The sequence below is a fragment of the Colossoma macropomum genome, unplaced genomic scaffold, assembly GCF_904425465.1.
Source record: "Colossoma macropomum unplaced genomic scaffold, Colossoma_macropomum, whole genome shotgun sequence".
In the NCBI taxonomy this organism is placed as follows: domain Eukaryota; kingdom Metazoa; phylum Chordata; class Actinopteri; order Characiformes; family Serrasalmidae; genus Colossoma; species Colossoma macropomum.
Genome location: NW_023494809.1, coordinates 668,816 through 683,109, shown reverse-complemented (window position 1 = coordinate 683,109; position 14,294 = coordinate 668,816). Strand labels below are relative to the sequence as shown.

Here is a 14,294-nt window from a genome sequence, read left to right as displayed (position 1 = left end):
AGTATTATACTGCTCCAGCACAGGGGGCGGGGCCTCCGCTTTAATTGGCCGAATTTACGCAATTCAGGTGAATGTGTACCCGAGGAAGCTCAGATCACAATTTCTGCAGACGTTGCCATAGATAAGATAAGATAATGCTTTATTATCCATCGTCACGGAAATCTGTCTCACACCGCAATCTCCAAAAATCATCAGGCAAAGGCCATAAATAATAAGAAATAACCAGGCCCTAGTAAAAATAAATCCAGGCCCAAATAAATCCACTTCAGAATAAATAGGTAAATAATTAACTAACTAATAAACGAAATAAATAACTATTAAACCAAATTCACCAAGCAATAAAGAAATAAATCCACTATTATTTACATACGTCTATATATGTGTCAATATATGTGTATGTGTTCATGTGTATATGTGTGTCTATGTGTATATCTTTGTCTGTGTACATATTTGTGTGTACTTATATATGTGTGTGTATATAAGTGTATATATGTGTATATGTGGGTATGTGTGTGTACATGTGTGTGTCTATATGTGTGTATATGTATGTGTCTATATGTGTATATCTTTGTGTACTTGTATATGTGTGTGTGTGTGTGTTTACATGTCTATATATGTGTGTGTGTATATATGTGTGTATAAGTGTGTGTGATAGTGTATCAGTGCCCTCCAGTTCTGTACTGTGTATGAATTGGACCAATAACACTGATAGCAGCAGCTCCATAAACATGGGGAGGTGTGTAGAAGGGAAACAGGAAATCTTATGATTAAACCCTTTATTCACTGACGCCACTGAACTCTTCTCCTCTTTTCTCCTCTGACCTGTGACCTTTGAAACTGTCAAAGCAGACATTTGTTGTGGAGAAATAGTGGAGGCTCAGTACCTGTAACAAACTGAGAAATGATTCTGTGTGTGCTACTTTAGTCACAAATTAGTTTTTATATTTATATTTTATGAGTCATGTTTGTTTGATTTTAACACTGATTTCAGACGCACTTCTGAAATATCAGCTTGGCATTCAGTTCGGAGTTTACAGGTCTCCAAACCTGGATTAATTACAGTCGGAGTATCTAAACCTGGATTAATCACAGTCTGAGTATCTAAACCTGGATTAATCACAACCTGAGTATCTAAACCTGGATTAATCACAATTCAGAGTATCTAAACCTGGATTAATCACAGTCTGAGTATCTAAACCTGGATTAATCACAGTCTGAGTATCTAAACCTGGATTAATCACAACCTGAGTATCTAAACCTGGATTAATCACAATTCAGAGTATCTAAACCTGGATTAATCACAATTCAGAGTATCTAAACCTGGATTAATCACAACATGAGCATTTAAACCTGGAATAATCACAGCCTATGTAAACCTGGATTAATCACAATTCTTAGTATATGAACCTGGATTAATCACAATCTGAGTATCTAAATCTGGATTAGTCATAGCCTGAGTATCCAAACCTGGATTAAGTACAATTCTTAGTATCTAAACCCAGATTAATCACAATTCAGGGTATCTAAACCTGGATTAATCACAGCCTTCACTCTGAGTGATGATGTTGTGATACTGTCAGTGGAGGACTAGGTCAAACATTCCACCTGGACCCCCGATCCTAATCTGAACCCTCACTGTAACCCAGCTGTCTCAGGAGAACCAGGTCAGACTGGACTGGTCAGCAGCAGTGCAGGTTGGTGGGGGGCGTCGCAGTGAGAAACGCAGCTGTATAATTGCGTCAGATCTTGTTTTTGAGAGCGTCCCGCTGACAGAACACCCAAATGCAGCCGTTTGTTCCAGAAGTGTCCCACTGATCCTCCAGAGGTGTTTATCTGAAGCCTCTGCACTCTCCTAATTGTTGCAGTCTGGCTGTTCTGCCCCCTGCTGAGCGGCTGGACCAAAGACTGATGTTATTCTTTTTTTTTTTCCTTTTTTTTTGGACAGATGTGGAATTCAGTGCAAAGGCTCTCAATTTGAGGTCAGCGTCTATGACAGTTCTATTCAGACTCGCTCAAAGCAGTTTGGACTGGTCCACCACTCCGCAGGCCAGAACGACTGAATCTGTTACAGTAAACGTTTTAACAGGTTTTGACATCCTGCTGCTACGGGTGGGAGGGGGAAGAGGGGGTGCAGGCACCGCATGTACAGTGGAATGAGACCCCAGCTGCCCGAAAACATCCACTATCAACAAAGAGCAATTAACTTCTGCTTCATTTCACCGAACTTACTGACCTGACACAGGTCCAGTTAACTGTGGTCCACTGTTTCGGCTACAAACCATGCTTGTACCTTCTGTATTACTGGTTCTCATGCAAACCTTGTTTAGACTTTTCATTTCCACTTATATTATAGAAATTTCAGAAATTTAGTTAGGACAAGTAAACATGTTAAGTTTATCTAGTTTTTGAATGTAAGTATTCCGTAATCACAGCAGAACCCAGAACGTTCTTCAGGTCATTTTAACAGGAAGAACAGCTGCTACTGGAGTCAGGTTATTGTAACTGGTGTTGCTATGATGATATTATAATTTGAGTTTTCTAATGGCTTTAAAATTCATTACTCTTTTACATTTTTACTACTACACTGTAAAAATGATTCAGCGTTTATCTTCAAAGGTTGCGTAACCTGGTTGCCTTAAAATTTTGAGTTCATTGAACTTCTAATAGTAAATTATCAAAACAATAATGTGTTTCACATTCTTTACATTGAAGTTCAATAAACTCAATTTTAAGGCAACCAGGTTACTTAACCTTTAAAGTTAAACACTGAATCATTTTTACAGTGTATTAATAAAGAATTTATTGTTTTAATGTGAATCATTTTTTAGTGGGGTGAATAATTGAACACTTTTTCAATAGAAGATAAATTGACATTTCTAATTGAAATTGAAATTCTAATTATTGAAATTCTAATTCATGTGTTCAAATTGATTGAAAATTCGAATATTACCTGTAACAATGTAGTTCTTAAATAAAAGTGTACTTACATGTAAGAACTACATTTGAACATGTAATTTCAAATTTCACTTAGAAATTCAAATTTCAATCAAGATTTTTTTTTTTATTTGTAAACTTTGAAATGTGAAGTTTGAAATAAGTGTTTAGTGTTTACTTGAATTCAAATAATTATTATTATTAATTCACATTTTTACTGAAGGTAAAAAAAAAAAGAATCCAAACATGTCAAAAGGCAACTTTTCTGAGCAGGAATTACATTTTTGCGTGATTTCACTTTTCACCAGAATTGCAATTTTGATGGGAGGAACATTTTTTTAAGGTGGAAAGAGCCACTTCACCTTTAAAATCACTTTTCTATCTATATAAGCCTGTGTAAATGAGGTGATGAAGTGAGCTGAGTGATCCTTATTTAATCACATTATGCTGGTGGATTTGATCTGTCACGCCTAACTGAAGCTGATGATAATGTTGACCAAATCAAACTGAGCTGCTCAAGACTTTTCCCTAAAAAGTCTCACTCTGTGTGGAGACTAAATCACATGACCTGAAACCTGAAACACTAAATTAGCTGTGGGGGAGTTTTTCCCTCCAGCATCAAACCAGAAACAAAACAGGAGGATCCCAGTCTGCTCCTCTTTATGTGCAGACGAGCTGAGGAGCGCGATGGTGGCTCGGGGTGAACGCTGCAGCTTTAGCAGCATGCTGCTGTTTACCGGACTCGTCCTCCTGTCCGTGCTGGGTGAGTGACCAGAACAGACACAACACAGATCACTGAATAATCGTGTGGATAATTAAACTGTAAATAAGGGCAGATTATGACTCTCAATCTCTTTTTTCCTTCATATCACGCTGATGCAGTTTGATAGAGGTCATGCTCCTTTCAGCTGAGCAGGGCTAGAGGATGTTGCTGTTTGTTTGTTTTCTTTCTTTGGTGGATTTTGTGGTATTTGGTTGCAAACCAAAGTTTGTGTTTCACAAATCTATTGCTGCCTTTTATTGTTTATCTGTGGAGTCAAGAGCCAAGTGCTGCTTAAAGTTGTGCTTTTATGCCAGTGTTGCCTTTGAGTCCACATGATTCCTGCTTACAATTACATTTTAAAAGTCTAAACAGCAAAATATTTTGTGAAAAAAACAAATAAGCAGCTTTTTACTGTCCCCCAGTGGACAATCTGGAATGTGTGTAATTTGAGAAACACACAGCTGTTGCAATGGTACAAAGCTGTGTAGCAGTTTCAGAGAGAAAAATGTTAAACAGTATAAAATGTTTAATATTAAAGAGTCTCTGAAAAAACATGCAAATGATCAAATGAGCTCAGTGAAACTGCTTGTGAATATGAACTATTAACCAATCACAGCGCAGGAGGCAGAGCACTAATAACAAATCACAGTGCAGAAGGCAGAGCACTAATAACGAATCACAGTGCAGGAGGCAGGACATTACTGACAGGAGGTAGGACAGCACTGACCAATCACAGCACAGGAGGCAGGACAATACTGACCAATCATAGCACAGGTGGCAGGACAATAATAGCTAATCACAACGCAGGAGGCAGGACAGCACTGACCAATCACAGCACAGGAGGCAGGACACTACTGACCAATCATAGCACAGGAGACAGGACAGTACTTTTTTTCTGTAAAGCTGCTTTGTGACAACACCTGTTGTAAAAAGTGCTATATAAATAAACTTTGACTTGACTTGACAATCCCAGCACAGGAGCCAGGACAGTACTGACCAATCACAGCGCAGGAGCCATCTATCTATCTATCTATCTATCTATCTATAGTGGCCAGTAAGTGCTTTAGTAGACACTGTAGTGTGCAGTGCCCTCTTGTGGCCACTAGATGGAGTCGCCATTGAGATCTAGCCCCAGCGGTCAGTTGAACGTGTGTTGTTTGGATGAGTGTGAGCAGGTAGCGTGTGAGCTGGATTAGCATGAGAATGGAGTGATGGTCAGCTGCTGTATAAAAGAGAGAGGGGGAGGTTTTTGCCCTCCGTCACTCACTCCAGTGCTCGTGTATCTGTCTCCTGAGCGCGCTCTCTATGCCCTTCTGACTGCGGCTCTGCTGTACTCTCGCCCTCCTTTTCCAAACCCTGCCCCTTCTCCCTCTCCCCACAGACGCTTTGGATGCCATGGACAACCAGGCCACCTTCCTCTACTTCGCCTACGGGAGCAACCTGCTTAAGGAGCGGCTACAGCTGAAAAACCCCTCAGCCCGAGTTCACTGTGTGGCCAGGCTTCAGGTACGGCCTTCACTGTTAGAGACATCACCTCTAAGACTTGTTACATGACTGTTACAGCACCACCCCATGTAAAACAGTAATATATTGAACATATAATAGAACATATTGTGTGTATATATGGATTTTATAATATACTATCAACATATAACAATGCGTTTCATTTCTACAGCAGACTGGCTCTTCTGGGAGAGCATTAATGACAGTTTATTCCAAAGAATATAATAAAATATGTGATGTTTCTTATATAGGAGGTGGAACAGAATGGAAAGGAAGGCTGTTCTCTCCGAAGTGTTTTTACAGGACAAGGAAAAACGTTCTTAACTTTGAATGGCAGTTAAAGGAACCAGATTTCTTTCAGTCAGTTTGGACCATTACTTTTGCTCCCTTCATCATGAAATTTTAACACAATGTAGACACCAGCTGGCACATTCACATTCTGTAAAAAATACACACAAAAAATGACCTACATTGGTTTTTTGCTGTCCAACCCCCCACCCCCCCCCCCCCCGCCTTAAGATTTGAACACAGCAGCTGTTCTTTATTAAATTTCATGCTGAATGGACTGATAGAAATGCTACAAACTGACTAAGAAAAACACCTTTTTGCATGAATTTACATTAAAAGTTCCTGAAACGCAAGTGTACAGTTATATGTATAAATCTCCTCCTTAGCATATTTACTCATATGGCAAACATTACAAGGTCATATTACAAGTTTAATTGATTTTCTACGTGAAAATAATACCATTCTACTGGTTTTATTGGTACATTTTTGTTTTGGATGGCGATTATTCACTTTCTAATATGTTTATTTTGTGTACAGCTCTTGAACAGCTGTAATATACCACCTCCTTTAATGTCCTGCAATGTCTTTGTCCTCTTCAGGACTATAAGCTGGTGTTTGGGAACCATAAGGGTTTGGCGAGTGACCGCTGGCACGGCGGCGTGGCCACTATCGAGCACAGCCCAGGGGACGAGGTGTGGGGGGTGGTGTGGAAGATGAACGTGGCCGACCTGGAGAGTCTGGACAGGTACGAACCCTCGAACTCATTGAGAGACCAATTCAGCTCATTCACATCATCACTACACACAGAGTGGAAGCAGCGTGACTGAGGAGGAGTGCAGTTTATTATGGAAAGATAAATCATGTCTGTATGACTGATCTATGATCTTACACAGATGGTTAATACATTTATAATGTTAATTCTCAGGTGTTTTGTTGCCTTTCAAAAGATGGAACATTATATCAAATGAAAATAATAAGCAATTAAACCTGTTCAAGCGCAAATTTACAGTTATATAAATAATAATATCTTCTCCATAGCATATTTACTCATATGGCAAACATTATAAGGTCAAATTACATGTGATAATAATAATCATTTTCTAAGAATATAGTAACACTTTCTCTACAGGAAGCATTTGTCTGCTAATTTTGGAGCCTAATTTCTATTTGATTGCTAAGTTTAACAGTTTGGAAAACATAAAAGCAAAATAAAACAAAAATAAAATATCAAATGTGCCATAACTTTTATACAGGCCATGTTTTATGTCTTATTGTCTTCCCCGGGACGTTAAATTCAGTATATAAACAGCAACTGTGTATTAAAATGTGCAGTCTGTGTAGAGGATGTGTTCACTTATTTACACTTATTTTACACAAAATCAAGAAAATGTGAAATTTGACGTCCAAACTTTTGCACACGACTGTATTTCAGACACTGAAACAAAAACAAAAATATGTTTGGTCATTTATTTGATACATATACTTTTTTCCTTATGGATCTGTATGTGCACACTGTTGTATTTACATTCCTTCATCTGTTTGTACTGTTTGATTGCTTTTTTTTTTCAATTAAAACAAAAGTCAGTCTGAAGTGATGGGAAAATATCTCTGGAGACACAGTTGACCATTATTTGAAAACTCTGCACCACTGGATGTGCAGAATGCTGCAGGATGGAATGCTCTTCATTATCATTACATTAAATTTACACAATGAAATGAAATAAAAACTGTGTGATTATGACTCAGCCAAATGAGACAAGTAGCTATAAAATCTGTTAAATTTGCTGTAGTGAGTTAGCAAACTGCTTTTAGCGCTAGTTGAACGATAATGGAATATATGGTCACACTTTACTTGAACTCTGCTGCATAACATTGACATAACCGTGCCATAAACATGTCATGGCAGATCACATCCAATGATATAACAGCATCATGCCACTGTTATCAGTAGCTGCCATGACATATGTTTGATGGCTAACTGGAGGTCACCAAAATTAGCACGTGACACAATACTGTTATATTACTGGACATAATCTGTTATGACAGCATGTAACGTCTGCTATGTTTAGAGCATGTTTATGTCAATGTTATGTAGCAGCGTTCAAGTAAAGCACATATATATGTCCACATATACTTCATGTATATGTATATATGTATAGAACGGGTTTCTGTATGTATTTGTGTGTTCAGGCAGGAGAACGTGAGGTTGGGAGCCTACAGCCCAGTGGAAGTGTCCGTGTGGACCCGTGGTCAGGAGTTAAGCTGTCGGACGTACATCATGAACAGCTGCGTCTACGCGCCGCCGTCGCCGCAGTACCTGAAGGTAGAGTCCTTTTTAACGTTGGGTAAATGTTAGCATTTCAGATGTTTCTCCTTCAAAACTGTGTTTTCATCAGCTAAACGCTACCACTATAATATCGGTAGCAGATGTTTAATTGACAATTATTGTTAATTGTATTGAATAATATCTTAAAATGTAGATTTTAAGGTAATATAGATCATCTACAGCTACATTATTGCCAAAAATCTACAGCCTTATGAATGCTAACACTTCTGGGTTAACATTCATAAGGCTGTATGACATAAGCCTTTCATGACAACTGACATAATCTTACATAAACGTTTATAATGGCTAATCAAAGCAACTCAGGTGTCATACTGGCTGCTTTAGTGACAGTTTTTGGAATAAGCCTTTATAGATGTCTATATACTTTAGCATTTACGGCCTTAAAAGCTTGTGCAGGTGTTGTACAGCCTTATAAATGATAAACTTATTTATTTTTTCCCCACTTCTAATTATAATCAGTGAAGTTGTAGGGTGTTATATTCACTTACGCATGATATTATAATCAGTTCATACATTTTCTGCTCCTTATTTGATTCATGTTGAAAACATCGATTCCAGTCTGTTGGTCCAGACAGTCTAGCTTTTTAAGAACAATTTCACACATGATGTCATCGAGTAAAGAGCTCTCCGTTCGGTGACGTTGCGAGCTCCCTCACTCCCACTGCTGCCCAGGAACAATGTTGTGGTGTTTTTTCTGGCGTTTGCCGCTGCTCCCTTTGTGTGGGAAGCACAATGGGCTGCGAGCAGTAACTCGGTCAGTGACTGTTGGGCTCATTCAGTGAAGCTGCCCTCCAAAACCGGTTCTGCATTAAAGTGAAGCATCTGGAATACACATTTCCCTCTCATTTCCCGCAGTGTTCACAGCAGAGGAAGTGATCCTGTCCAGCAAACTGTACATACTCGGCCCAATTGCGCTAAATCAAGCGGAGGACACCATCGTTTCTGTAGGATTCCTCTTGCGTGGCCTTTTATTTCATGTTAAAGGGCCAAATAACTCTAAAAAACACATCCATGTGTGTGTGTGTGAGCGTGTGTGTGTGTGTGTGTGGGGCTTTGTGCGTGAAGCTTTGTGTGTGTATCATGTGCGACGCATGCCATGCAGTGGAGCGCATTGTTCCGCTGTGTGTGGCTGAATGCACATGTTGGTACGTTTCAGCTCTTCCAGTTGGATCCGCTAACAGACTTCAGGTTAAAGGAAGAGTTTGAATAATATTCAGCCCAGACATGTTCAGTGTCTGGAGTTTGCTTCTGTAGTTTTAGCACTGAAGCTACGAGGCTAATGTAGCAAGTAGAAGCTTAAATGGAAGCGAATGTTGATTAATTAGCATGGTGCTAACTGCATGGCCGAATTACTACATACTTTCCTCAAAGCATATAAAGATGTTCAGATCTCTAACACACCTGATTATGTGGTTTCTAACTCTGAATGACTCACTGTTATCTATAAGGACTGCAGTAAAGACACAATCCAGGCTGCAGGATAACTGATGCTACACACTTTTGTCCAGGCTAATCAGGCCTGATATTTGTGATATTGATTATTTTGACTCTGATGATGTAACAGTAATGACGGACTTAACTGTTTAATAACTGATAAGTTAGAACAGTGTAAGAAAACTAAGCCAAAATGCTATAAATATTATCAAAAACTATGAATTCAATTATTTGTATTCAATGTTTCACGCACTGCTGCACTTATTTCTACGATATTCTCAGAGAAGCATATTGACACATTGTGAAGTCATTTATCACAGTAAGTATTGTCATATTACCTAGCTCCACCTTTTAACGTTTCTAAAATAGAATTTATTTGATAATATATGAACCTCAGTGGTTGGGACAGCGTGTGAAATGCTAATAAAAACAGAAAGCAGTGGTCTGTGAATCCACATTTTTAAACATATTTAAACAGGAGCAGAACAAAGACAAGACGTGTAACGTTTTGCCTTGTCAACTTTTTGTAAACATACAATCAACACATTCCATAAAGTTGTTGCAGGAGCAATTTAAGACTAGACACTTCTTAAACATGTGATGTAATCATGCTTGGGTATAAAAGGAGACAGTCCTTTATGAGTGAGGATGGGTCGCCAAGAAAATTTTGCTCTACAATTTCCAAAAAAATGTTTTCTCTATGATTACTATTACTTTTTAGCACTTGCAATGTTTTTTTTTTACTATCCAACCTCTCAATCCCTGATCTCTGCATTGATTTGGCTACATTGTAAATGAGGGTCTCCCTCAATGTACTTCAAGTTTAAATAAAGGTTGACTGATTGAAATGCGTAGGTAAATAATCAATGTTCCAATCAAAAACAATTTTCTTCACCAAGTGTTTGCAAGGATTTTAGGTATTTCATCCACTATGTGTATTACATCATTAAAAGACTTGGGAAACCAAGTCACAAATCTCTGTGCATAAAGGAAAATGCCGAAAACCACAACTGAATGACCTTCAACCCCTCAGACAGCACTGCCATTAAAAATGGTATGTTTCTGTAATGGATATCACCATGTAGCCTCGGAAATACTTTGAAAATAAACACCGTCCATCACTGCATCCACAAATTCAGGTTTAGACTGTACTATGCACAGTGGAAGTCGCGTATCTGAAACCAGAAACGCCGCCGACTTCTCTGGGTTCAAGCTCATCTGGAATGGACTGATGCTCAGTGGAAACGTGTTGTGGTCTGACGAGTCAACCTTTCAGATTGTTAATGGAAATAATGGACATCATGTTCTCCGGACCAAAGAAGTGAAGGACCATCCAGACTGTTACCAGCATAAAGTTCGAAATCCAGCATCTGTCATGACGTGTGTGTGTGTGTGTGTGTGTGGGGGGGGGGTCTTAGTAGATAATCTACACATCTATGAAAGCACCTTTAACACTGAGCACATTCTGGAGCAACATATGCTGCCTTTTAGACTTTGTCTTTTTTAGGCATGTCCATGGTTATTTCAGCATGATGCACCGAGAAACATTCTGCAGGTTTTACAGCAGCATGGCTGAGTAATCAGAGATTGCAGGTGCTGGACTGACCTGTCTGTCTTCTACTAAAAACATGTGGTGCATTATGAAGTGCAAAATATAACAACAGAGATCCTGTATCACAGCTGAAGACTTGTAAAACTGAAGAATGGCAAAAAATAAAAAATCTGCTTTCAAAACTGGATTGGTTGGTGCTGCTAAAAGGACAGGTGATGCAACACAGTGGTAAACATGCTCCTGTCCCAACATTTTAGGAATGTGTTTCAGGCCACAAATTTGGAATGAGTGTAAATTTACAAAAATAAACCAAACAAACCAAAAAAAAAAAAATACTTCCCCTATAATAACACTAATCTCTGTTAGTAATGTTAGCGGTGGCATACACCCACATCCCACAAAGGGTTTAATACTACTTATGAAATCTGTCGCTCAAAAAACAGAGGTTTGTACCGTATTAAAATAACATTTACTTTGCAGTTTCACAGTGAACTTAAAGGCTAACCTGGAGAAGCTTGTTAGCCCATTAGCTCTCTGCTATGCTAGTCAGTCTAGACTGTGTTTAGTATGATCCATGACTACAAACATGCATGCATTCATGAGATCCTGCTGGTGTGGGTTTCCTCTCTTTCGGTGATTCACACAAAAGCAATTCAGCCTGCAATTTGATTGATAATCAGAATACTCTGAAAATAATTGCTAGCTAATCATTGCTAATTCATTGAGAAGCCAAGTGATTAATGTTGTTATTAATGCTATTTTCTACATTAGTAATTGTCACAATCGTAATGCTAATTGGTCGAGGCATCAGCTCCTACTACTTGATAGCTACATGACTCTCGACTACATTTGGGGTGAAGGGTTCAAACAAAAAAAAATTGTTTTAACATTTTTACTATTGCTAGACTTCTAAAAAGGAGGAACTGTGCAGGAAAGTATATCCGGACTGATTTTGGGAGAGAAGTGTTTGAGTATTTGTTTCCTCCTGTCGCCGTAGGTGATAGTGTTGGGGGCGGAGCAGAACGGACTGCCGAAAGACTATCAGGAGAAGCTGAAGGCCATTGAAACTAACAAGTACGAGGGTCCACTGCCTGTGATGGAGGAGGTGGAGCGAGCTCTGAAAAACTCCAAGCAGAAAAAAAAGGGTCGCTCTGATGCTTAAGCCAACAGAGACGTCTGCTCTCAGAAATAATAACTGTATAATTAAAGAAATACGTACAAATAACTGTATAATTATAAAGTATCTACAGTTACAACTTGCATGTAAAAGGAAAAATTAAACCAGCTAATCTAGTAACCAGTAAAGGTTCAGTTTATGTTGTTCTGCCTGGAGAGTTTTTGGTAGTAAAATAAAAACCCACATAATGTTTATTGTCAAAAGAATGTTATTGTGTGATGTACTTATGACTGTTACACGGTTATAAATGCTGATAATCCCTCTCTGATGCTCTGATGACGAGGTAAAAAAGTTAAATAAGGCTTCATAACTTTATAGGCAAGAAAATCTAGGAGTACTTAAAACAAGTAATTTCGCCACATGGTTATTCTGCATGTTCAGGTGAAGTCTTAGAGAACTTTTGTGCTTCTGTCGCCACCTTTAGGTAGATCTGTGTACCACACCCACGATTTAAAGCTCAACAAAAGCTGTGATGGTTTTATTACACTCTTTTTTGGTATTTTATCACAAAAAAATAAATATATTTTTCAAATAATTACTTTAAAAAAGAAGAAGCCTGAAAAAGAAATTAGTAAACATGTAATTTGTAATTAAACTCACTTTTGTGTATTTCTAGTCTATTTTCCAGAGCCTATGTGAACGTTTGCGATGCAGATTTTGCACAGTTGTGCATATTCTATTATTGTATTCATTTATCTATGCTGATTAGCATGATGCTAACTACATCCCTAAATCATCATAATCTTGCCTCAAAGCATGAGGAGTTGTTCAATAATCTTTAATAGACATTATTATGTGTTTTCTTACACTGTATGACTCACTGTTATCTATAAACATGAACCAAGGTACTTTAACAAAGCTAAAAACAGTACCAGCCACCATGAAGCCTGAATTTTGTTGATGTGCTGTGAGGAACACAACAGTAGAAAAATGCTTGATCTTACCAATGATAATAATATTAAAGTGAAAAATTAACATCTGTCCAGCAACAACAGACATAAATTAGCCTCTTTGGCTAACTCTGTCCTATGACGTCATTTCCTGCAAAAAATGTTGTTGCATACATGGTTGTATGGTTGGTTTATTGGTTCAAAAAGCTTCCGTCTCTGTGTCGCGGTTCACGTCACGTAGCCCTAAATATAGATTTGGAAATGAGTTTTTTTTCCTCAAAATAAAGTTTCAAGTGTAGATTTTCACAACATTTCAGCGATCAGTAAACAGTGTTTATCAGTAAACAGTGTTTATCAGTAAACAGTGTTTATCAGTAAACAGTGTTTTTTATCAGTAAACAGTGTTTATCAGTAAACAGTGTTTTTTATCAGTAAACAATGTTTTTTATCAGTAAACAGTGTTTATCAGTAAACAGTGTTTATCAGTAAACAGTGTTTTTTATCAGTAAACAGTGTTTTTTTCATTAGTAAACAGTGTTTTGTCATCAGTAAAGAGGTTTTTTTTATTAGTAAACAGTGTTTATTTATCAGTAAACAGTGTTTTTTATTAGTAAACAGTGTTTTTTCATCAGTAAACAGTGTTTTTTAATTAGTAAACAGTGTTTATCAGTAAACAGTGTTTTTTATCAGTAAACAGTGTTTATCAGTAAACAGTGTTTTTTATCAGTAAACAGTGTTTTTTCATCAGTAAACAGTGTTTTGTCATCAGTAAAGAGGTTTTTTTTATTAGTAAACAGTGTTTATTTATCAGTAAACAGTGTTTTTTATTAGTAAACAGTGTTTTTTCATCAGTAAACAGTGTTTTTTAATTAGTAAACAGTGTTTTTTTATTAGTAAACAGTGTTTTTTTATCAGTAAACAGTGTTTTTTTATTAGTAAACAGTGTTTTTTATTAGTAAACAGTTTATCAGTAAACAGTTTTTTTTTATCAGTAAAGTGTTTATCAGTAAACAGTGTTTTTTTATTAGTAAACAGTGTTTTTTTTATTAGTAAACAGTGTTTTTTCATCAGTAAACAGTGTTTTTTTAATTAGTAAACAGTGTTTATCAGTAAACTGTTTTTTTATCAGTAAACAGTGTTTTTTATTAGTAAAAAGTGTTTTTTTCTATCAGTAAACGGTGTTTTTTTATTAGTAAACAGTTTTTTTATCAGTAAAGTGTTTTCTATTAGTAAAAAGTGTTTTTTTATCAGTAAACAGTGTTTTTTTAATCAGTAAACAGTGTTTTTTTATCAGTAAAGTGTTTATTTATCAGTAAACTGTTTTTTTTATCAGTAAACAGTTTTTTTTAATTAGTAAACAGTGTTTTTATCAGTAAACAGTGTTTTTTATTAGTAAACAGTTTTTT

General features: G+C 37.2%; 1 protein-coding gene across 1 annotated transcript; it reads left to right on the top strand.

The window, feature by feature from the left end:
- The first annotated feature begins 3,551 nt into the window (after positions 1 to 3,551).
- On the top strand, positions 3,552 to 12,161 carry ggctb (gamma-glutamylcyclotransferase b). The gene is made up of 5 exons (XM_036558798.1): positions 3,552 to 3,697; positions 5,079 to 5,203; positions 6,088 to 6,233; positions 7,679 to 7,811; positions 11,819 to 12,161. Exons 1-5 carry the CDS (start codon positions 3,622 to 3,624, stop codon positions 11,981 to 11,983), a joined length of 645 nt encoding a protein of 214 aa, XP_036414691.1. The 5' UTR covers positions 3,552 to 3,621; the 3' UTR covers positions 11,984 to 12,161.
- The last annotated feature ends 2,133 nt before the right edge of the window (positions 12,162 to 14,294 follow it).